At 40.6% G+C, this 25,063-nt stretch overlaps 1 protein-coding gene across 2 annotated transcripts in view; it reads left to right on the top strand.

Moving 5' to 3' along the window:
* NR3C2 (nuclear receptor subfamily 3 group C member 2) overlaps positions 1-24,542 on the top strand; it is a 440,438-nt gene extending 415,896 nt beyond the window's left edge. For both annotated transcript variants that reach the window (XM_077279302.1, XM_077279303.1), the window contains exon 9: positions 21,890-24,542. In XM_077279302.1, the coding sequence (XP_077135417.1) occupies positions 21,890-22,045 (156 nt within the window). In that variant the 3' untranslated portion in view covers positions 22,046-24,542. The remainder of the gene's footprint in view (positions 1-21,889) is intronic.
* The last annotated feature ends 521 nt before the right edge of the window (positions 24,543-25,063 follow it).

Below are 25,063 nucleotides of genomic sequence, written 5' to 3'. Positions count from 1 at the left end.
GAGGCATCGGTGTAACGGTTGGTGAGGAATATGATCCTGGCAGCAGCATTCAGGACAGATTGGAGCGGGGAGAGTTTGGTAAGAGGGAGGCCGATTAGTAGAGAGTTACAATAGTCCAGACGAGAATGAATAAGTGAAACAGTAAGAGTTTTTGCAGAGTCGAAAGTAAGAAAAGGGCGAATTCTAGAAATGTTTTTGAGATGCAGATAAGAAGAGCGAGCCAGTGATCGGATGTGGGGGGTGAATGAAAGCTCGGAATCAAGGATGACCCCAAGGCAGCGGGCATGTTGCTTGGGAGTAATGGTGGAACCGCACACGGAGATGGCAATGGCAGGCAAAAGTAGGTTAGTAGAGGGAGAGAACACGAGGAGTTCAGTTTTTGACAGGTTCAGTTTCAGATAGAGGGAGGACATGATGTTAGAGACAGCGGTAAGATAATCACTGGTGTTTTCTTAGAAGGTCGGAGTGAAAGCAGGAGAAGAGGTGTATAATTGGGTGTCGTCAGCATAGAGATGGTACTGGAAACCAAATCTACTGATTGTTTGTCCAATAGGGGCAGTATACAAAGAGAAGAGGAGGGGGCCTAGGACTGATCCTTGAGGAACCCCAACAGTAAGGGGAAGGGGAGAGGAGGAGGAACCAGCAAAACATACAGTGAAGGATCGGTCAGAGAGATAGGAGGAGAACCAAGAGAGAGCGGTGTCCTTGATGCCGATGGAGCAAAGCATAGTGAGGAGGAGCTGATGATCCACAGTGTCGAATGCTGCGGAAAGATCCAAGAGAATTAGCATGGAGTAGTGACCATTAGATTTAGCTGTTAGTAGGTCATTAGAGACTTTAGTGAGGGCAGTTTCAGTAGAGTGTAAAGAGCGGAAGCCAGATTGAAGAGGGTCGAGAAGAGAGTTATCTGAGAGATAGCGGGTAAGACGGGAGTGGACCAGGCGTTCGAGGAGTTTAGAGATGAAGGGAAGATTAGAGACAGGTCTATAATTAGCGGCACAGTTTTGGTCGAGGGAGGGTTTTTTAAGTAATGGATGTATGATGGCATGCTTAAATGAGGAGGGAAAAATACCGGAAGTGAGGGAAAGGTTGAATATTTTTGTTAGGTGAGAGGTGACAGCCGGAGAAAGGGACTGGAGGAGATGTGTCGGAATGGGGTCACTTGTGCAAGCGGTCGGGCGAGAAGATGCAAGGAGCCTGCTTACTTCTTCTGTAACTGGTTCAAAGTCAGAGAGTGAACTAGATGCAGTGGGGGAGGGAGGACAGTGCCTGGTATGAAGAGATTGGGAGATGATTTCCTGTCGAATGTGGTCAATTTTTTTCTTTGAAGTAATTGGCCAGATCGTCAGCGCGGAGATCTGTGGTTGGGGCCTGCTCTCTTGGGTTGAGTAGGGACTGGAAAGTGTCGAAGAGACGTTTAGGGTTATTGGACAGTGAGGTGATGAGGGTGTTGAAATAGGTTTGTTTGGAGAGGTGAAGGGCAGAGTTGTATGTTTTTAGCATGAACTTATAATGGATGATAATATTGACCAAGGATCTTTAAATACATGTGATACAAACATAAACAGTATCAAAGATTGTTTAAAAGTGTTCTTATAATGTAAAGATATGTGGATATACAAGAATACCCTTGTATTTAATAAACAGATTTTCATTAATGGTGTTCACAGTGCTGCCACGATATAATACAATCATGCAGCAAAAAAAAACAAAAATAAATCTGGCACTCTGTTTTTTTTCCTCATTACACAGTTTTTCGATAGGATTAATTTAATTTATATGTTGATAGGGCATTTCTCAACCCAGCAATACCAAATATGTGGTTTTTTTATGTTACTACTATTTTGAATGGAGGCAAAAGGGGGGTTATTTAAACTTTTTTATATTTTTTAAATTTTTAACTTATTTTTAAGAACTTTTTACTGGCTTCCATAGTCCACTTAGGAGACTTGAAGCTGCGATCATCTGATCATAGCAGATCAGCAATGATAAGCACGGAGATCTTCTGCAGACCCCCAGTTGTCATGCCAACTAGTGATGGGCAAACCTGAACAGTAAAGTTCAGGTTTTTAGTGAATAACTACTGTTCGGGCAAGGATCCAGCATGGCAGCACGAGAAACACTGGCAACCCTCATCTACGGTAAGATTATTACCACCAGTCAGAGCACCAGCAGCTGTTACCGGCGGTAAAAAGTTTTCCTCCACTCACAGTGGCAGCGGCTGATGAGAGAGTACTACTCCCATCATACTAAGCCTGCTGCCACTAATAACAGCAATAGCAGGTGTGGCTGATGTGAGTATTAATCAGCTGGTGCCCGCGCTATAAATAAATAAAATAAAAAAATCTGTGGGTTCCCCTCTATTTTTGATAACCAGCATGGCAAAACTGACAGCTGCAAGATGCAACCCTCAGCTGTAAACTTTATCATGGCTTGTTAGTCCCCATGCCATATTTTAAAATTATTTAAATAAATATATATATTTTTTTAAAAAGTGGCTTGGGGTCCCCCCATTTTTAACGACCAGCCAATCTAAAGCAGACATCTAGGGGCTGGTATTCTCAGGCTGATAAGGGACAATGAATATTGGCTCCCTCCAGCCTAAAAGTAGCAACTCGCAGCTACTCCAATTCTGGTGCTTTGCCCAGCTTTTCCCACTTGCTCTGTCGCGGTGGCAAGTGGGGTTGATATTTGTGGGGTTGATGTTACCTTTGTATGGTCAGGTGACCATCAAGCAAATGGGTTAGTAATAGAGAGGCATTTACAAGACGCCTCTCCATTACTAACCCCGTAATCATATTGTCAATAAAAAAACTGAATAAAGTCCTTTATTTGAAATTTAAATACAGACCATTTTGCGCATTTATTTAAAAATAACAAACACTGTTATACTCACCTTTTTCCCATTCCATTGTAGCCTTTGTCCCCTGTTAAAAACAAAAAAATTAACAACAAAAATATTCACCTGTCCAGCACACTGTCGCGTGCCGTAATCCATGTCGGCGATAATTGGTTTTGAACCTGGACGTTGCAAAGATGCGACCGTCCAGGCTGAAAACCACAGGAGAATGAGCTGCTGCGAGCCCAGCGTCAGTGATTAGCGGTGATGTCATCGAGGTTACCGCAGGTCACTGAGGTGACATTCCCAACCAAGCTGATGAAATGCGGTGACCTCAGTGAGACCACCGCTAGCACCGAGAAAAAGTCTCACTGTGCAGCGCTGAGTTCAGTGAGTTCACTGCGAGAAATTTTTGAATGTGGTCAGGGTTCGAATACTGTTCTGGTATCCAAACCAAACTTTTATTTATTTTTTAAATGTTTTGCCGAACCTGCTCGACCCGGACATCCAGGGGTTCGCCTGTCCCTAATGCCAGCCCATCGCCCCAGCAATCGTGAAAGGGGCGCTCATGTGAAAGGGACGTCGACAGGTGGGGTTTGACACACTTCTGGCACAATCATGTAAAGTGCCGGCGGTGAATGGATCTCTATTCCACCCGTGGCTGTTAGGGGCACATGACAACTGATCAAATCAGCTGTCATGTGCCGTAAAAGATGCATGCTGAGTGCCAGAGCCTGCATCAAAAGGAGAGACATGACATATGATGTATTTATATGCCATAGGTTGTGAAGGGGTTAAAGAAGCACTCCCATCAAACTTATTATTGTCTTAATATATTGCAGTCATCATATTACCATATATACTCGAGTATAAGCCCGACCCGAGTATAAGCCGAGGCACATAATTTTGCCACGGAAAACTAGGTAAGCTTATTGACTCGAGTATAAGCCGGGTATGTATTGTCCCCTCATTCCTATCCCGGTATGCGTGGTTCCCCTGTCCTGTCCTGCTCTGTGTGGCCCCCCTGTTGAATGCATGGCTCCCCCGGGCCCTCTTTGTATGTATGGCTCCCCTGTCCCATCTTGTATGCATGTCTCCCCCCATCCCATCCTTGTATGCATGGCTCCCCCGTCCCATCCTTGTATGCATGGCTCCTCCATCCCATCTTGTACGGCGTCCTCACCTGTCATACTCACGCCGTCGCTGATCCTCCATGCATCTCCATTGTCCAGGCACGTCAGCTTCTTCCTGTGTTGAGTGGTCACGTGGTACCGCTCATTAAGGTCATGAATATGAGCTCCAGGGCCTATGGAAGTGGAGTCGCGTACATATTCATTACCTTAATGAGCGGTACCACCTGACCGCTGAGCACAGGAACAGGAAAGAGCTGCAGGTGCCGGGACGGAGATGCAGCAATGGAGGGTGATTATTGATGTCTTCAGCTGTCACTGTGCTATAGCCACCAACTTCCCGCTCCCCCTCCCCCACCGGCTTTCTGGACCGGGAAATTTGCATCAACTGGCCTTTAGTAATGATGATAGTGAACAAGCACATAACCCCAACAGGCTAATTAAAGTCTGAAACCTTGCTCAAATTTATCTGAGAGCACAAATATCCAAGGGTGCCAAAGCTTTTGCATCGGCCCATTTTCCTTTTTGTAATTTTTAAAATAAAAATAATGATGTATATTTCTTGGACCTAAAATATAAAGGAAATGTGTCTTCTTTAACTTTAAGCCTTTTAGAGATCATTTATTTTTCAACTTGCTTAACTGTTCAAGGGGTGCCCAAAGTTGTGCATGCCACTGTATCTATTAATGCTGCACTTTTCAATTTAGGAAGCAAAGTTTCTATTTTTTTTACTACTTTTAAGAATTTCCAATAGTTTATTTGTAATGCCTCTTTCTAAACTGGCCAAAAACAAACTGCTGTGTCCCTGAAGAGTGACATCGGGGTGTGCTCTCTGGTCCCAGCCATGTTTAGATAAAGGAAGAGCTTAAGGTTTTGTTGGCAAAACATTATGTCCTAATTTTATTTTGAGACTCACTCTGTATGTTGCAATGCACAAAACAAAGTCCTTTCTTCATAGGATGGATTCTTGGGTCCCAGTTAGGTGCTTCTTGCCAGTATTGGTTTCAAAATAATTATCTGTGAACAGTAGCACTACCCTGTCCTTATATTCTCAAATGATAATTAAATGTTACATAATTAACCAACAATAGATGGGAATGGCTAAATAATTGAAGACATTTAGCTTCTGCCTTCATTTATTGAAGAGCCTCCTCCGACTGGTAAAGTATGGTACATGGCATAAATATTAACACAAATGCCAAATTGCTGAATGCTCAGTTGTATGTAATAAGAAGGCATTAAAAAAAATATATAATATAAATTTATAATGGATTGACAATGTGCATTTTTTTGTGATCTGCAATCCATTCATTCCTCATGGGGCTCCCAAGTGCTGCACCCAACTTTTCAGACAGATGGAGAATGAATAGACTGGCGGTAAGGTGTTTGACCTACTATACCATTTTGTAACAGGGACAACATTTTCTTGTCAGGAATAAAAGTTCTTTCATCTGCAAATCTGTGCAGGTCCTGGCAGTGGGACACCAACTAATCAGCATGTTATCACCATCTTCTATCCAATGAATAGGTGATAACCTGTTTTACTGGCCAGCCCAACCCTTTTAATATACGGTTGTGGTTACATCTTTAATCCCTTCATGACCTTGGACATATCCATACATACTGGTTGGTAAGTGACAGCTGAAACACAGCACTCACTGCCAGGAGCGGTGACCACACCGCTCCCTGCAGTTTAACTCTCTAAATGCAGCAATCAATACCGATCGCAGCATTTAAAAGGCAGGCAATTAGCACCAACGCAACATTATTGTGAGGGACCAATCGTTGCCATGGTGACCTGATGTTGTCATGACCACATCCTGTTACCAGGGTTGTCAAGCTAGTTAGGTCATGCACCATGCATGATCTAACTAACACATGTCATGCAGCTCCTGCTTTGCTACTATTTATAACTGCTATCAGAGCTGCCAAAGTTCCAAAGGTTCCCGAAGGTGGTTTGCACATAATGACCGGTCCAATTTTTACAATTCTGACCACTGTCACTTTGAGGCAATAACTCTGGAACGCTTCAACGGATCCCGGTGATTCTCAAATTGTTTTTGAGACATATTGTGCTTCATTATAGTGGTAAGATTTCTTTGATGTGATCATTTGTGAAAAAAATGGAAATTTGGCGAAAGTTTAGAAAATTTAGCAGTTTTCCAACTTACAATTTTCATGCCCTTAAATCACAGAGATATGTCATACAAAATACGTAACATTTTCCACATGGCTTCTTTTCATCAGCAAAATTTTGGAACAAACATTTTTTTTTATTAGGAAGTTATAAGGGTTAAAAGATGACCAGCGATTTCTCATTTTTACAACAAAGTTTACAAAACCATTTTTCTAGCGACCACTTCACATTTAAAGTCAGTTTGTCACATTTAAAGTCACTTTCTATGTGATAGAAGATATCCAAAAGTGACACCATTGTAAAAACTTCACCCCTCAAGGTGCTCAAAGCTACATTCAAGAAGTTTATTAACCCTTCAAGTGCTTCACAGGAATTCTTGGAATGTGGAAAAAAAATGAACATTTAACTTTTTTTCAGAAAAAAATTATTTCAGATCCAGTCTTTTTTATTTTGACAAGGGTAACAGGAAAAAATGGACCCCAAAATTTGTTGTGTAATTTCTGAGCATGCCAATACCCTATATGTGGAGGAAACCACTGTTTGTTCGCACGGCAGAGCTCGGAAGGAAAGGAACACCACTTGACCTTTTGAATGCAAAATTTGCTAGAACAATTGGTGGATTCCATGCCGCGTTTGGAGAACCTCTGATGTGCCTAAACAATGAAAATCCCCCACAAGTGACACCATTTTGAAACTAAAAATAGAAAAGAACTTGGCACTCAAGTAGTATTGTGGCTTGAAAAAACAAATTATTTATTGTGCATCCATAAAGCAAAATGTTTGAATGTTTTCGGTCCACATCTGGACCTTCATCAGAATGATTTTACTGGCATAGTAGATATTACCAATCTCCTGCCGTTTGCAGATCCAAAGGTTTTAAGTTGTCTGGATGCCTTGAAATGTCCTGTATGCAGCAGCGTAGAGTGATATGCGACCGAAGTCGCAGAGGACAGCGCTCCCCTCCGCTACAAAGATATGAACAGTCTAATTTTAAGGGTAGATTAATTTTAACATTGAGAGAATATCAAAAATAAAATCCAGAAAATCACATTGTATAAATTATATAAATGTATTTGCATTTTGCAGTGATAAATAAGTATTTGATCCCTCTGGCAAACAAGACTTTATACTTGGTGGCAAGCACAACAGTCAGACGTTTTTTGTAGTTGATGAGGTTTGAGCACATGTCAGGAGGAAGTCTGGTCTACTCCTCTTTGCAGATCATCTCTAAATCATTGAGATTTTGAAGCTGTCGGTTGGCAACTCAGAGCTTCAACTCCCTCCATAAGTTTTCTATGGGATTAAGGTCTGGAGACTGGCAAGGTCACTCCATGACCTTAATGTGCTTCTTTTTGAGTCACTCCTTTGTTGCCTTGACTGTATATTTTGGGTTATTGTCTTGCTGGAAGTCCCAGCCGAGACCCATTTTTAATGTCCTGGCGGAGTCAAGGAGGTTGTCACTCAGGATTTTACGGTACATGGCTCCACCCATTCTCCCATTGATGCGGTGAAGTAGTTCTGTGCCCTTAGCAAAGAAACACCCCCAAAACATAATGTTTCCACCTCCATGCTTAACAGTTGAGACGGTGTTCTTAGGGTCATTGGCAGCATTTCTCTTTCTCCGAACAGGGCAAGTTGAGTTAATGCCAAAGAGCTCAATTTTTGTCTCATCTGACCACAGCACCTTCTCCCAATCACTCACAGAATCATCCAGGTGTTCAGGGCAAACTTCAGACAGGTCTGCACATGTGCCTTCTTGAGCAGAGGGACCTTGTGGGGACTTCATGATTTTAAACCTTTAATGTGTTAGCAATGGTTTTCTTGCTGACTGTGGTTCCAGCTGCCTTGAGATCATTAACAAATTCAGGCTGATCTCTCACCTTCCTCATGGTCAAGGATACCCCACGAGGTGAGATTTTGCATGGTGCCCCAGATCGATGTCGATTGACAGTCATTTTGTATTTCTTCCTTTTTCTTACTATTGCACCAACAGTTGTCTCCTTCTCACCCAGCGTCTTTCGTATGGTTTTGTAGCCCATTCCAGCTTTGTGCAGGTGTATGATCTTATCCCTGACATCATTATAAAGCTGTTTGGTCTTGCCCATGTTGTAGAGGTTAGAGTCTGATTGATTAATTGAGTCTGTGGACAGGAGTCTTTTATAAAGGTGACTATGTAAAACAGCTGTCTTTAATGCAGGTAACGAGTTGATTAGGAGCGTCTAAGTGGTCTGTAGGAGCCAGAACTCTTAATGGTTGGTAGGGGATCAAATACTTATATCTCACTGCAAAGTGCAAACTAATTTATATAATTTATAAAATGTGATTTTTGGATTTATTTTTGATATTCTATCTCTCAATGTTAAAACTAACCTACCCTTAAAATTATAGACTGTTCATGTCTTTGTCAGTGGGCAAACTTAAAAAATCAGCAAGGAATCATATAATTATTTTCTTGACTGTATGTGTACTTTTATTGTTTTTTTTATTATTATTCAAATATTTATTTATGTATTCAATAACTTTTGATTTTTTTTAATATTTTTGATTTTTTTTTTATATTTTTACAATTATTAAAAAATTTTTTTTTTTTTTTTTTTTTTTTTTACTTTTTTACTTTATCCCACTATGGAACTATCATTTTTTTGCAGGCTGATCGCTTCTACAGCATGTGGATGCAGCAGCATCCCCAGGCTGTATAAAATGTCAGCTCTGCACTGACAGGGAAAGTTGCTGATCATGCACTGCACATAATCAGCAAGTTTCCTAGCTCTGGTGAGCTGGATGTCGACATCGGGTCACCATAGCAATAATATGGACCCCGCTTTATGTTGCGGGGTCTCTGGTTCAAAAGCAGAGGGCCCTCTGCCAGCTCCCGGAATGCCACGATCTCATTCGATCTCAGCATTTTGGGGGTTAAAGTCCCGGGAGCGGTGCTGTCAGAATCAGCTGACACCCGACGGTGATCGCCCACACAGCACAGCTTTTTATAGAATGGTATCCCAGAGAAAATGTTGATTCTGAAAGGAAGCTAAAGATTTTCTGAGAAAATTGTTAGGGTGTACTCATTTATGCTGAGCACTGTGTGTATATCCATTTATACATATGTGTGAATGTGTGAGTATGTGTCTGTGTGTGTGAATATGTATATATTTGTACACACACACTTAATTGACAAAAATGTGATCCACCATTGTTGAAAGAAATGCTTTCCACACTGAATATCTAATGCATTGTTGTTTATTCCATTACGATTTCTTCTTAAACTTTGCATCTTGGCTCAGAAGAATTCCTATGATTTGTTTGCCACCAAGTGACTTTAAGCATGTGCCAGAATTTCAGTTATTTTTTCTGAAAAGCTAAGAAACTGAGTGAATTGAACACAGAGTTAAATTGCTGGCTTTACCCTTGGCAGATTTCGGCACCTTTTGTACTGTTGTCATATAAATACACTGGGAAGATACCAAAATAATAGATAATATTTCAAATAAATCAATAAAAAAAACTTGCTTGGCATATTGAATGCTTGCAGAAAGCCAGGGTGACTCATGCTTCCTGTTCGTGAGAAAGGTACGATGCGTGATGAGATAATAATTAGTTATTTGTGATTGATGTGGGAAGGGGAATAGTGCTTCGCTTTATGTAAGGTTTCCTGCTTTAAAAAGTGAAGTAAGAGTGACATTGCAGACAAGCGGATACTGTTATTTTCTAACAATTCAATGTTGTAGTCTGAGGCTCTCAGTCCATCGTTGTTGGAAAGTTTCACCCAGCACCCAGATCACCACCACTTAAGGCGGCATCCACATTGTGTTCCTTATTGGGACCATATAATTTCATGGGCACATCGGCTGGCAGTTTAGCTCCTCTCATTTATTTCTTCAGTTCAGCAAGGATTTCTCAGCTCTCATGACTTTTGTATTATAGTTAATAAATGTATTTCCCATAAAAAATGTCATGGAAGATTTTCTTAGAATTCTTGTTTGTTTCATTAACTCTTTTGGCAGTGTATGCCTATATTGACAAGGTGGTCTTGTCAAGACAGTGGGTATGCAGCTGTCCATTTAGTCATACATATCCAAGGAGAATAACAGATGAACAGCACATTTCATCCCTATACTTCCAATAAATAAATCACAGCTAAGGAATAGTAAAAAAAATAAAAGTGCATTCCACTGAAAGCCATGCAGTGCCAACCAATTCATTGGCCAGCATCAATCTGATTTCCTCTTCAACTCTAAATCTGGCTTTTTGAGCAATGATGTCTTCAAGATTGAAGAGGTCCTATAAGATAACCCTTGTTTAAAAACCACAATAGGCATGACAGGTGTCATAGGGGGAGCTTTCCCACGCTGTCTGCCGAAGCAGAACCTGCATTTCATGGTCAAACATTTTTTGGGCTGCAGGTAAAATGTATGGGTTCTTGTGGCATATCTTGTGATAACAACTGATCAGCAGATTACTTCTTTTTAAAGGTTGACCTATGATGGAGAACACTGCACTACATAAAAAATAAGTCAATTTCTTGTAATATAACATTGACTATCTCCTTGGATCTTGTAGGAACGTTAATCAACTGAAACTCACACTGTTTGATGCTATTAATCAGCTAACTTGATAATGCCACAACTTCAGAGACAAAATGAGAAATGTCAGCAATTAGATTGGATAATTTCCAAATTTCATTCATCTCTAAATTTAGCCTCGTGAACTTGGTTATATGCGGTGTAGATTTCAGGATTATTTGATGTGTCCATTTATGATGGTGGACTATCGCTGCTTTTTACCTCTCTTTCTTCACTGTGCGCAAGATATCAGGACTTCCCTATATCCCAGGTTTGACCATTTAGTGGGTGCAGATCAGTGCCACCTCCTGCATTATTAGTAACTGAGACTTAGAAAGTGTTTCCCAATAATTACCACGTCACCTACTTCCCAGGTAAAATCCACCCAGGCAGGATATCATAAGAGCTATAATTATGTGACTATAAAACAGAAATAACTGACACAGATACTATCTCTGTCCCCCACCCACCCTGATCTTACTACTGTAAAATCATTAACCAGTGCTGGCAAAAAAAATCTTTACATGTAAAATCCACGTCATGATTTCACTTCTTAAAAGTGCACACAATGGGGGAGATAACCGAAAACTGTCTAATAGCAAAACTGGCGTAATAAAATGTAAATATTAATGACAAAATACTAACTGTAATGAAATATCCACAATAAAACACTTGAATGTTAATATTTTGTGACTTTGTTGAACTTATAAAGATTTTTTTTGCTGGCACTGTATGACTTGAATGCTTCCATGCAACAGACGCATACAAGTATACTGTAGATAGATTCATTGATAGTGGAAGCAAGGTTAAGGTGAATATAGTCACACTTGTTAGGCTTTCATGTTAAAGAAGCACAAAATAGCAGCAAATAGTCCAAGAATTATTTAATCTGCACCTATCCCTGCTCCTTGTGATGTTAATGTGCCTTTAAAAGAGCGATATGAAGAAATATGTATCCAGTTATCTTCAACTGCATATTCCAGATGTCATGAATTTCCCTCCTTTCTGTATTATTTTTCTTTTACATTCATGCAGGGATGTCTGTTTCAGGCAGGCATAGTAGTAAGGTCATAATCATAACCCCTCACCCTTCTATCTATGGCTCTATTGGCACTTGGAGGATAGTGAGAGTACTATTCCGTACAGTGCTGTGTGGCTGTGAGTAGTCATTTTGAGGGAGATGCTTGCCTGTATTTCAAGGCAAGTATATTAGTCATACATGACCAAGTAAGGTTTCGTCATTGCCTCTATAATGAAGCAGGAAGTTGGAAATGCATGTATCTACAACGTGACGGAATTGCAGCCTAATATAGAGCATTTCATTATTCCAGTGATATGGAAACCCATTTTTCTGGGAAACCTTTTTTTTATATTATTCTGTGAAAATTGAATCTAATTCTTTTGATAAAAGATCAGAACAATTACTATGACTACAGTAGTTCCACCAAAGCTACTGCGAAAATTTCTGTTACACCCATGTACTTTATTATTGTTACTTTTGATTAGTACTTGCTACTATTAGTTTCTCTACTTCATATATTGAACTACTTAAGGTGTGTTTCCACGTCCAGTATTTGCTGCGGATTGGACGCTGCGTACAGCCGCAGCGTCCAATCCGCAGCGGCCAGATGTTACAGCAACAGCATATTGGATAGGATTTTATGAAATCACATCTCCACTATGCGTACAAACACGCAGGTGGCAAACCTGCGTATACGCACATGCGGCGCGTCTTTATAGACCACAGCATAGAAATTGGTTACACCTAATTAGCATAGATCATATAGGAAAGAAGTTGTAAATAACCACATCATCTTTGAAGTAAAACATAAACTTTATTAAATGAATCATAAAGAAATACACATACAAAACTAGCCATAAATTGGTACACATTCCAGAAAGGTTAAGTAACTACATAGTGTAACACATTTGATCTGAAGACATAGCTAAATTGAAATTATCATAAGTTGTATAGCACCAATATAGTACATAGTACCTCTACTCGTGTTTCGGCCCCAAAGTCTTCTTCCAGGGAAGAAATACTTGGTACTACACTCCAGCTCTGGTAATGTAATAGTTTTATCTGTTATTCTATGCCTTTTGGTTCTGTCTGTTCTTAGTATGATGCCTTAAATGGGGTTACATATGGAATATAGACCATTGCGTTTATTGAATACTATTGCACTTTACTATTTACACTATAGTGGTCCTATACAACTTCCCTTAGGATTATTTCAATTTAGCTATGTTTACAGAACAAATGTGTTACACTATATTGTTACTTACTTAATCTATCAGGTATGTGTACCAATTTTTGCCTAGTTTTGTATGTGTATTTCTTTATGATTAATTTAATAAAGTTTATGTTTTACTTCAAAGATGATGTGGTCTCTTACAACTTATTTCCTACATGATCTAAACACTCCTTCTAGTACAGCTATCTTATCAGCTGAAACTATTACATCTGGTACAACTAGTACATTTTGCCAGTACTATACACTTGTGATAAAATTCCTACTTTACAAAACTGCCGTAACACTAATTACACTTTTGCTGCTAGTGCTATTTCTTCTAAACCTCATGCGTTACTCTTTTTATCCCACTTTGAATTGCACTGTGAAATACTTGCTATTAGGATTCAGGACTAGGGATGAGCTAACCCAAACTGAAAAGTTCTGGGTTCGTACTGGACACCTAGTGTCCGCTACCGAACCTGGAACTCTGACTTTTTATTGTATGTCCGGTTTCCTGTTTGGGTTTGTCAGTCTAAATAAACCTTGTTGAAAGGCTGCATTGCAGCCATTCAACACGTTTTTAGACTGAGCACTTCCGGAGCCATCACAGCCATGTATTGGCATGGCTGTGATTGACCGGCACAGCATGTGACCCGGTCTGCTATTATGCTCTCATTAGTGTAGGGCTAGGACGTAGCTAGAGTGAGGGACAGATTCTGACTGTGCACTCTGCAAAAAAGCCGCTGTCTGTACTCTCCAACCCATATCTGTGGTAGTGCTGTGTTAAAAGCCTCTGTGTGTACTCTGCACCCCCAACCACCTGTGGGAGTACTGTCCTTTAAGGAGCTGTGTGTACTCTGCAACCCCTATCTGTGGGAGTACTGTGCTAAAAGCCGTTGTGTGTACTTTGCACCCATATCTGTGGAAATACTGTGCTTTAAGCCACTGTGTGTACTCTGCACCCCCCTCCCCGCCTGTGGGTTTACTCTCCTTTAAGCCGCTATGTGTACTCTGCACCCCCCTGACTGTGGGAGTACTGTCCTTTAAGCCGCTGTGTGTACTCTGCACCTCCATGCCTCTGGGAGTACTGTCCCTTAAGCCACTGTGTGTACTCTCCCGCCTGAGGGAGTACTGGTAATTTAAGCTACTGTGTGTTTTCTAGTAGTCTGAGAAGTAAATAATTGGCATCAGGCGTCTCATTGTCATTAAACAAAGGAAGGAACATATGGGTTATCTCCCATTCTCCCTTTATCAGAGTAATAGCACTCTGTACCCCGAGGGAATACCACCACTGTGGGATTCCTTAAATATTTTGAAGCAAATGCACTTTATAAGCACAAAGACACTTTATTCTTCTACATTGCAACAACTTCAGTGTCTTCATGCTGTTGCCTCCCAATAGCAAGTACACTCCCCTGATGAATTGTCCTAGCGGAGAAAGAAACGTGTCGCTTTTTGGGATAATAGCTCCACAAGAAATGGTATGTTATATCCCACACCAGCGAGAACAAGGCATACCGGTGATGTGCTACAGAAAGGTTGAAATATAATATAAGGTGCAATATGTAAACCAATGTAATAAATCTTAAATAATGTAATAATTGATGGTAATCTCAAATAGCTGCAGCCAGGTGTATCCAGTTATACAACAATAAATAGAAACAACAAAAGCCTATTGCCGGTATATAAAGATGCTTATAGGCACACGCAGGTAGAGAAATTACTAATCGCTTTTCCACCAGACAGCGGGGGCTCAGTGGAACAACAAGGTGGAGGAGGAAATCACCCAGCTGGGGGCACCGCCAGCACCTTGGAAGGCACGGTTAGCATGGCCAAAATATGGCAAACCTCTGAGCATGCCACAAGATCCTTCACCACCATTTGATACGGTTCTTATTAGGAGGCAGTGTTACAACAACATGGTGGAAGAGTATGTGTCCACACGTCTCCACGTACTAACAGATGGGTCTGCCCCATTTAACTTCTGGGTCTCCAAATTGGGCATATGGCCTGAGCTTGGCCTTTGCCGTGGAGGTGCTGGCCTGCCCTGCGGCAATTATACTTGCTGAACATGTGATTAGCATGGCGGGGGGGGTGTCATTACAGACAAGCGCATCCGCCTATCCACATCCAACGTGGGGAATCTAACATTTCTTAACCCCTTCACGACCTTGCCCTTTTCCGTTTTTGCCTTCTCGTTTTTCACTCCCCTCCTTCCCAGAGCCATAACTTTTTTATTTTTCCATCAATATGGCCATGTGAGGGCTTGTTTTTTGCAGGACAAGTTGCACTTTTCAATGACATCATTGTTTTTAGCATGTCATGTACTAGAAAACGGGAAAAAAATTCCAAGTGCGGTGAAATTGCAAAAAAAAAAGTGCAATCCCACACTTGTTTTTTGTTTGGCTTTTTTGATAGGTTTACTAAATGCTAAAACTGACCTGCCATTTTGATTCTCCAGGTCATTATGAGTTTATAGACACCAAACATGTCTAGGTTATATTTTATCTAAGTGTTAAAAAAAAAAATTGCCCAATTTTCCGTTACCCGTAGCGTCTCCATTTTTTGTGATCTGGGGTCAGGTGAGGGCTTATTTTTTGCATGACAAGCTGGTGTTTTTAATGATACCACGTTTGTGCAGATGCGTTCTTTTGATCGTCCGTTATTACAGTTTAATGCAATGTCGCGGCAACCCAAAAAACGTAATTTTGGCGTTTTGAATTTTTTTTCTCTCTACGCCGTTTAGCGATCAGGTTAATGCTTTTTTTTGTTGATAGATCGGGCGATTCTGAACGCGGCAATACCAAATATGTGTAGGTTTTATTTTTCCTTTATTGTTTTATTTTGAATGGGGCGAAAGGGGGGTGATTTAAACTTTTATTTTTTTTTTTTCATATTTTTTTAAACATTTTTTTAAACTTTTGCCATGTTTCAATAGCCTCCATGGGAGGCTAGAAGCTGGCACAACTGGATCGGCTCTGCTACATAGCAACGATCATCAGATCGCTGCTATGTAGCTGAAATGCAGGCTTGCTATGAGCGCCGACCACAGGGGGGCGCTCACAGCAGGCCAGCATCAGTATCCATAGAGGTCTCAAGGACCTCTATGGTTACCATCCTGACCTCTATGGTTACCATCCCGTCACATGATTGGGGGTCGGCGATGCTATCATTTCCGGCCGCGCGGCCGGAAGCGCCGGTTAAATGCCGCTGTCAGCATTTGACAGCAGCATTTAACTGGTTAATAGCGGTGGGTGAATCGCGATTTCACCCGCCGCTATTGCGGGCACATGTCAGCTGTTCAAAACAGCTGACTTGTCCCGGCTTTGAGGTGGGCTCAGCGCTGGAGCCCAGATCAAAGCAGGGGACCCGACCTCCGCTGTAATAGTACGGCGGAAGTCAGGAAGGGGTTAAAATTAAACGCATGAATCCCAAAGGACTTGTCCATAGCTTTGGATGACTAGACAACTATAAAGGCTGCAACTAGCCAGTCTTCAACTCTATTTGCCATTTATTTCATTTGGGGTTCATCCTCCCCAAATAAAAATAAAACAAAAACTGTTAGCTACTTCCTCCTCTGCCTCTTTCACCTTTTCGTCCACATCCACTTTCTCCTTCACTTGGACCTGTTCCTCCTGGTTCAAGATTCCTATTTTTTATTTCTACTCTGCTAAATGTACAGATAAATGACGCAGCTGTAGGTGAGGAACAGTAATAGGTTTTGGGTGCCCTCAGATTTACAAAAACACTCTCTATTTGTACTCTGCACCTGTGTCTGTGATAATACTGTGTGTAACCAAAAGTTTTTATAATCTTCAACTGAGTCGATGGGAGTGATGTGTGTGTGTGTGTAAACATTTTTCTACTGTTAAGCAACCAAGTCTGTGATAGTACTGTGTCAAAAGCCGCTGTCTGTATTCTTACGCATATCTGTGGGAGTACTTTTCCAAAAGCTGCTATATGTATTCTTTAACCCATATCTATGGGAGTAATGTGCCTTTAAACCCTTAACCCCCAAGGGTGGTTTACATGTTAATGACCGGGCCAATTTTTTACAATTCTGACCACTGTCCTTTTATGAGGTTATAACTCTGGAACGCTTCAACGGATCCCGGTGATTCTGACACTGTTTTCTCGTGACATATTGTACTTCATGTTAGTGGTAAAATTTCCTCAACATTGCTTGAGTTTATTTGTGAAAAAACGGAAATTTGGTGAAAATTTCGCAATTTTCCAACTTTGAATTTTCATTCCCTTAAATCACAGAGATATGTCACACAAAACACTTAATAATTAACATTTCCCACATGTCTACTTTACATCAGCACAATTTTGGAACCAAATTTTTTTTTTATTAGGGAGTTATAAGGGTTAAAAGTTGACCAGCAGTTTCTCATTTTTACAACACCATTTTGTTTTAGGGACCACATCACATTTGAAGTCACTTTGCGTGGTCTATTTGATAGAAAATACACAAGTGTGACACCATTCTAAAAACTGCACCCCTCAGAGTGCTCAAAACCAAAGAAGTTTATTAACACTTCAGGTGTTTCACATGAATTTTTGGAATGTTTAAAAAAATGATTTAACTTTTTTCACAAAAAAATTACTTCAGATCCAATTTGTTTTATTTTACCAAGGGTAACAGGAGAAATTGGACCCCAAAAGTTGTTGTACAATTTGTCCTGAGTACGCAGATACCCCATATGTGGGGGGGACCACTGCTTGGGTGCATGACAGAGATTGGAAGCGAAGGAGCGCCATTTATCTAGATGTGTGGTGAGCACTTTGACCCACCAAACACTTCACAGAAGTTTATAATGTAGAGCCGTAAAAATAAAAAATCATATTTTTTCACAAAAATGTTCTTTACGCCCCCCAATTTTTTATTTTCCCATGGGTAACAGAAGAAATTGGACCCCAAAAGTTGTTGTGCAATTTGTCCTGAGTACGCTGATACCCCATATGTGGGGGTAAACCACTGATTGGGCACATGGCAGAACTCAGAAGGGAAGAAGCGCCGTTTGACTTTTCAATGCAAAATTGACTGGAATTGAGATAGGACGCCATGTTGCGTTTGAAGAGCCCCTGAGATGCCTAAACAGTGAAACCCCCCACAAGTTACACCATTTTGGAAAGTAGACCCCCTAAGGAACTTATCTAGATGTGTTGTGAGAACTTTGAACCCCCAAGTATTTCACTGCAGTTTATAACGCAGAGCCGTGAAAATAAAAAATCTTTTTTTTTTCCCACAAAAATGATATTTTAGCCTCCAGTTTTGTATTTTCCCAAGGGTAACAGGAACAGGAGAAATTTGACCCCAAAAGTTGTTGTCCAATTTGTCCTGAGTACGCTGATACCCCATATGTGGGGGGATCCACTGTTTGGGTGCATGGCAGAGCTTGGAAGGGAAGGAGCGCTGTTTGGAATGCAGACTTAAATGGAATGGTCTACGGGCGTCACGTTTCATTTGCAGAGCCCCTGATGTACGTAAACAGTTGAAACCCCCCACAAGTGACCCCATATTGGAAACTAGACCCTCCAAGGAACTTATCTAGATGTGTTGTGAGAACTTTGAACCCCCAAGTGTTTCACTACAGTATATAACACAGAGCCGTGAAAATAAAAAATCTTTTTTTTCCACATAAATTATTTTTAGCCCCTAGTTTTGTATTTTCCCAAGGGTAACAGAAGAAATTGGACCCCAAAAGTTGTTGTCCATTTTGTTCTGAGTACGCTAACACCCAGTATGTGAGGGGGAACCACCGTTTTGGTGCATGGCAGGGCTCGGAAGGGAAGGATCGCCGTTTGGAATGCAGACTTAGATGGAATGGTCTGCGGGCGTCACATTGCGTTTACAGAGCTCCTGATGTACCTAAACAGTAGAAACCCCCCAAAAGTTACACCATTTTGGAAAGTAGACCGCCCTAAGAAACTTATCTAGATGTGTTGTGAGAACTTTGAACCCCCAAGTATTTCATTACAGTTTATAACGCAGAGCCGTGAAAATAAAACATCCTTTTTTTCCACAAAAATTATTTTTTAGCCCCCAGTTATGTATTTTCCCAAGGGTAACAAGAGAAATTGGACCCCAAAAGTTGTTGTCCAATTTGTCCTAAGTGCGCTGATACCCAATATGTGGGGGGAGGACCACCGTTTGGGAGCATTGTAGAGCTCAGAAGGGAAGGAGTGCCGACTTAGATGGAATGGGCTGCGGGCGTCACGTTGCATTTGCAGAGCCCCTGATGTACCGAAACAGTAGAAATCCCCCACAAGTGACCCCATAGTGTAAACTAGACCCCGTAAGGAACTTACCTAGATGTGTTGGGAGAACTTTAAACCCCCAAGTGTTTCACTACAGTTTATAATGCAGCCGTGAAAATAAAAAATCTTTTTTTTCCCACAAAAATGATTTTTAGCCCCCAAATTTTTATTTTCCCAAGGGTAACAAGAGAAATTGGACCCCAAAAGTTGTTGTCCAATTTGTCCTGAGTACGCTGATACCCCATATGTTGGGGTAAACCCCTGTTTGGGCATACAGGAGAGCTCAGAAAGGAAGGAGCACTGTTTTACTTTTTCAACGCATAATTGGCTGGAATTGAGATCGGACCCCATGTCATGTTTGGAGAGCCCCTGAGGTGCCTAAACAGTGGAAACCCCCCAATTCTAACTCCAACGCTAACCCGAACATGCCCCTAACCCTAATCTCAACCATAACCCTAACCCAAACTGCCCCTAACCTTAATCCCAACCCTAACCACACCCCTAACTCCAACACACCCCTAACCCTAATGCCAACACTAACCACACCCCTAACTCCAACACACCCCTAATCCTAACACTAACCCTGACACATCCTTAACCCTAATCCCAACTGTAAATGTAATCCAAACCCTAACTCTAACTTTAGCCCCAACCCTAACTGTAGCCCCAACCCTAACTTTAGCCCTAACCCTAATGGGAAAATAGAAATAAATACATTTTTTGATTTGTGATGATGCTGTATGCCAGCTCGTTTTTTGCGGGACAAGATGACATTTTCAGCGGTACCATGTTTATTTATGCCCGTCTTTTTGATCGCGTTATTCCACTTTTTGTTCGGCGGTATGATGATAAAGCATTGTTTTTTGCCTGGATTTTTTGGGGACAAATTTTTACAGTGTTCACTGAAGGGGTTAACTAGTGGGACAGTTTTATAGGTCGGGTCGTTACGGACGTGGCGATACTAAATATGTGTACTTTTATTGTTTTTTCTTTTAATTCACATAAAGAAATCTATTTATTGGAACAATATTTTATTTTTCTTTATTTTGGATTTTTTTTATATATATATTTTTACACAGTGTAATTGTTTTTTTTATTTTATTTTGTCCCAGGTTGGGACATCACTGTATAGTGTCAGATCGCTGATCTGACACTTTGCAGAGCACTGTGTCAGATCAGCGATCTAACAGGCAGTGCAGGAGGCTTGCCCCGGCGCCTGCTCTCAGCAGGCGCTCACAAGCCACCTCCCTACAGGACCCGGAAGGACCCCCATGACCATTTTGGATCAGGGGCCTGAAGGGAGAACGGAGGAGACCCTCAGAACAATGCCCCTTCCCTGTGCGATGCTTCCCTATGCCACCGGAATGCTGCGTTCATGTTTGATCGCAGTGTTCCGGGATTTAATGTGCCTGGAGTGGTCCGTGACCGTTCCTAGCACATAGTGCCGGATGTCAGCTGCGATAATCAGTTGACACCTGGCCGCGATATTCCTTACTCCCCCCGTGAGCTCAGCTGATCGCCTATGACGTATTATCCCGTCCATGGGAATTAAGTCCCAGGTCACATGGACGGGATAGTATGTCCAATGGCAGAAAGGGGTTACGCCACTGTTTGTACTCTGCAACCCTGCCTATGTGGGCCATTGTCTGGGTGTGAAATTTATCAGCTTCTGTGGGGGAAATGTGGAAACATGCTCTGTGGGTGAAATTTTTAAGTGGACTACCAGTAACAAGCCTCATTGCAGACCACCAGCTCGATCAAAGAGCATACTACAAGTTTTTCATTGGTGACATTTGGAACGAGCGCTGTTGGAGCAGACATTTTGGAGGTGTGGGGGTGCTGTGCCCCATGATCTGTGGGTGAAATTTTTAACTGGACTAGAAGTAGCTAGCCTCAGTCTCTGTGAAGGCATGTTTAAAATTGTTGTTATTCATTTACTTCCTATTTTACTGTGATTGTTATGGTGACAGAACCCTTTTGCCATTTCCCTATTCACATTTGTGTACAGGGCAATTGACCTGCTCTTACCCCCATTTAGCTTCCTTTTGCAGCCTCCTAGCCCTGACCATAACCATTTTACAGCCATTTTAAAGCACTGACGTTCAGGTCCCCACTGACTACTATTGGGTTCGGGTCTGTAGTTAGGGTTCGCTCCAAGGGTTTGCTCGTCTCTATGCAGGATGCCACATTTGAGATGAACTTTTGACTGTTTACTTTCTTACCAAATCTCTTTGGAAATTGACCGAATGCTGTAAAATTAGTATTTTGGGTATTGGATATGAGACTGCAAGCTAAGAATCCAGAACGTTTATTGCCTTGAGGATATACAGTACTTTATAAATCTCAATAAAATGGCTGCAAGTAAGATGAACACAGTCAAAGACAGGGACATTTTTTAAGACTCTAAGTAAGGCCGGGATCACACATACGCAAGATGCGGCCGAGTCTCGCAGGTGAAAACCCTGTTCTGGCGCCAGCACTTCGGAGCGGAGTGTGCAGCTCCATGTATTGCTGTGTGGCTGCACGCTCCGCTCTGGAGTGCCAGAGCTGGGTTTTCACCTGCGAGACTCAGCCGTATCTCACGTATTTGTGATCCCGGCCTAACAATGTGGCTACCCTACTTGACATTTTTAGGATGACCATAATGTCTTTGAGTATGCACTGAATGTCTTTTAGATGCTGATGCCAATTCATGTGACTTAACAATCTTGTACTCTCTATTACAGGTGGTGGGCGATTTATTGGAGTTCTGCTTCTACACATTTAGGGAATCTCAGGCACTCAAAGTGGAGTTTCCTGCAATGCTTGTGGAAATTATTAGTGATCAACTACCAAAAGTGGAATCTGGGAATGCCAAGCCTTTATACTTTCATAGAAAGTAACTGGAAGAGTCTTACAGGAGAACTTTGCCTTAAGTTTCCTCTGATGTTCCATACCCAAGCTGGTTCCAAGAAATGACACTTTTCATTCAAAAATAAAGACGAACATGAAATGATAAAAATAAATCGCACTGTTTGGGCACAGAAGACATGCCAGGAATAAAGAGAGCTGCCGCCAGCACCCCAAGCGCTTGAAAATTACTCCTATTCCTATGGATAAAAAGCCATATCTAGTCAATAACTGATTCATTTTGATATTTTAACAATGAAATTTTAAAATATGCCATGGAGTTTCTGGTTTTGTTTGTTTTAATTGGGTTTATGGACTCAGAAAGACTTTTTAAAAGGTTATCCTTGGTTTGCACACAATGTGTTTGGTCATTATGGGGCATTAAATATTCTTTTCTTGTATCAAAAATAAAAATAAAAAGCTATTGTATAAAATATTAAGAAACATTTGATGTTGAATATCACTACGCATTTGTGGCATTAGTTGTCCCATCATGTTGCAGGATGCAGGCAGTGGCCATATTTTTTTATGTTTGCTGAAGAGTGATCATCGAAATGGGCACTCTGAGCAGTGCGCCCAGGCCGCAGTCCAGATGTCCTCTGCCATATACGCATGCAGCAATTTTTCCACAAACCCTAGCGTGTAATGTAGACATTTATTTAATTAAAAGGAAGATAGAAAGATGCCCCATCTGGATTTTCTAAGGGTTATATTGTGCTGGCTTTACGCAGTCTATGCTGTACTGTATATTGCTGTATATGTATAAATTGTGAAGGACATGGATCAAAAAATGTATGGTAATTTTGTAAATGAGGCAAACAATCTTTAATGACTACGGATGAATGGAAAGCATAGGAAAGTATTTTTGAAAGAATTCTATTTTGATGGAGAATATTTAAGTACTATCTTTGTCTAAATAAGGTAATTTTTTTTTGTAAAGTGAAAATGTTTTGCATGGATTCTGAACTGTTTACAGTGTATTTAAGGAAGGGAAAGCTGTGCCTTTTTAGCATCATATCTAATTTACCATTTTGCAATATCTGTTTGTAAATAGACACACTTTAACCCCCTTTTTCAGTTATATTTAAGGTTTTCTACTTTTCTGTAAAAAGGAAAATGTTCTACTTTTTTGTGTACTGCTTGCAACAAATATTGGAGCACACTTTCTAGGAATCTTTCCTTTTTCCTTGTGAATTACACTATTTTAACCTCCAAGATGGAGTTACTGTAAGTATCTTGGAATTAGCTAAATCATAGGAAAGGCTTCCTGAGACATTTACTGAACACAAAGCCTTCTTACGGGATTCCAGGGTCCCATTTTTTTTTTTTTACGATATGCTTGTTTTAAGAGGAAACTACAATATCTCCATGCATCAGTTGTTAGGGATATGACAAAGCGAGGTGTGATGAGGCATGCCAAAAATTAACTTTCTTGAGTGCACTTTACTTGCTGTATGACATAATCCAAAATCCCAAAAACTACATTATCTAGAGTATACTGGGGCTCAATCAATAGTACTGGTTGCCATGCCTGACCAGTACTAGTGTAGACTTAGACTGGCACACAAGGGTTTCTGAGAATGATATGTATTTTGTTAGAGAAGAGATATATTTAAAAATAAAATTAACATTTTTAATATATGGCATTACCATATAGTATGGCTAAAGTTGCACTTCCCAAATAATGTTAAGATCCTTAATTAAAAAGCTTCCCCTGCTCACACACAAGATTATATTTTTGGCAATAAAAGAAATAAACTCGAGTAAAGTGAAAAAGTGTGAAAATGGAGCAATGGGTATATGAAGAGCGTTCGGTACTGACTATTGAGCTTTCATTGCTCAGATTTTTGCACGGTTCTGTGGGAATAATTCAAATACATAGTTAATAATATCAAATTTATGAAAAAGAATTTATCTTTAAAATATAGCTGACTTACAAGTTTAAACTACCAACTCTTATAACCTTGACCCTCAATGATGAGAGTGCTAGTGTTCAAATACTTGAACATTTCTTTTTTGTTGACTAAAGGGCCAGGAGTATGGCACTTTATATGCTTATTTTCCCTATAAGAGGAGATCATGAAGTGTGTAAATCTGGCCCAAGAAAGTCCCAGAAGAGAAGAGTCATTTTAAAAGATCCAGGATAGTGTAAAGATGCTGACTAATGGCAACAGGGCAGCTCTTTGTCTTTTTTTTTTTTTTTTTTAATCCAATGGGTATTCGGTACACGACACAGGGAAGTGGGATACTGCCTGGCATCACTCTCTGAATACCAAGTGAGTAAAGTGCTGGCTCAGTAAGTGGTATTCTGTAGTAACAATGGGATCTTACAATGTTATCAAATGTTTTTGATGGAACATCTATACAATTTTACAGTTTTCTATTAACAAAATATTAGGATGTAAAAACGTTGTCATTGTGTCTTTGTGTTATCCTTAAATGACCATGCTTTGTTATGAGAATAAACAATTCTATAGTCATTTAACACTCTTTCTAGATGATATGTTTCGCCTTCTTTATATGAAATACGATATGATACGATATACTTTATTGATCTCGAGGGAAATTGTGGTTCTGATTATTCTTTTCTCCATCCTAACCAGACTTTCGGGCCTTACAGTGTGCTATTTCATTTATTACACTGTCAAAATAGGTTTTATTTTAGAATTCATTAGGCCATATGCATCTGTTTAGTTACTGGTGCCCACATATTCATCTATTTCATAGCCTCTGACTTGTGTATATTTAAGCATTAGTGTTGATCTCCTGTAATCCAAGACTGTAACAATTTGTAATTATTTAGATTTGACATTGGATAAAAAGTTTAACAGACAAATTTCATTCTATTCATTGATCAACATTTTGAGGTTTTGAAGAGATGTCCCCAAAGTCAAGCTGAGATGGGAGTCCAGCTGCTAAATCTACTAAAGGATCTACTACAATCATCTATTTCTGGATGAACTACCAAGCTTGTCATCAATGTTACCATAATTGCATTGACTGTAAGTGGG

The sequence above is a fragment of the Ranitomeya variabilis genome, chromosome 1, assembly GCF_051348905.1.
Source record: "Ranitomeya variabilis isolate aRanVar5 chromosome 1, aRanVar5.hap1, whole genome shotgun sequence".
NCBI lineage: Eukaryota > Metazoa > Chordata > Amphibia > Anura > Dendrobatidae > Ranitomeya > Ranitomeya variabilis.
The sequence above is the reverse complement of the archived record's forward strand: the minus strand, read 5'-3'. Positions and strand labels throughout refer to the sequence as shown.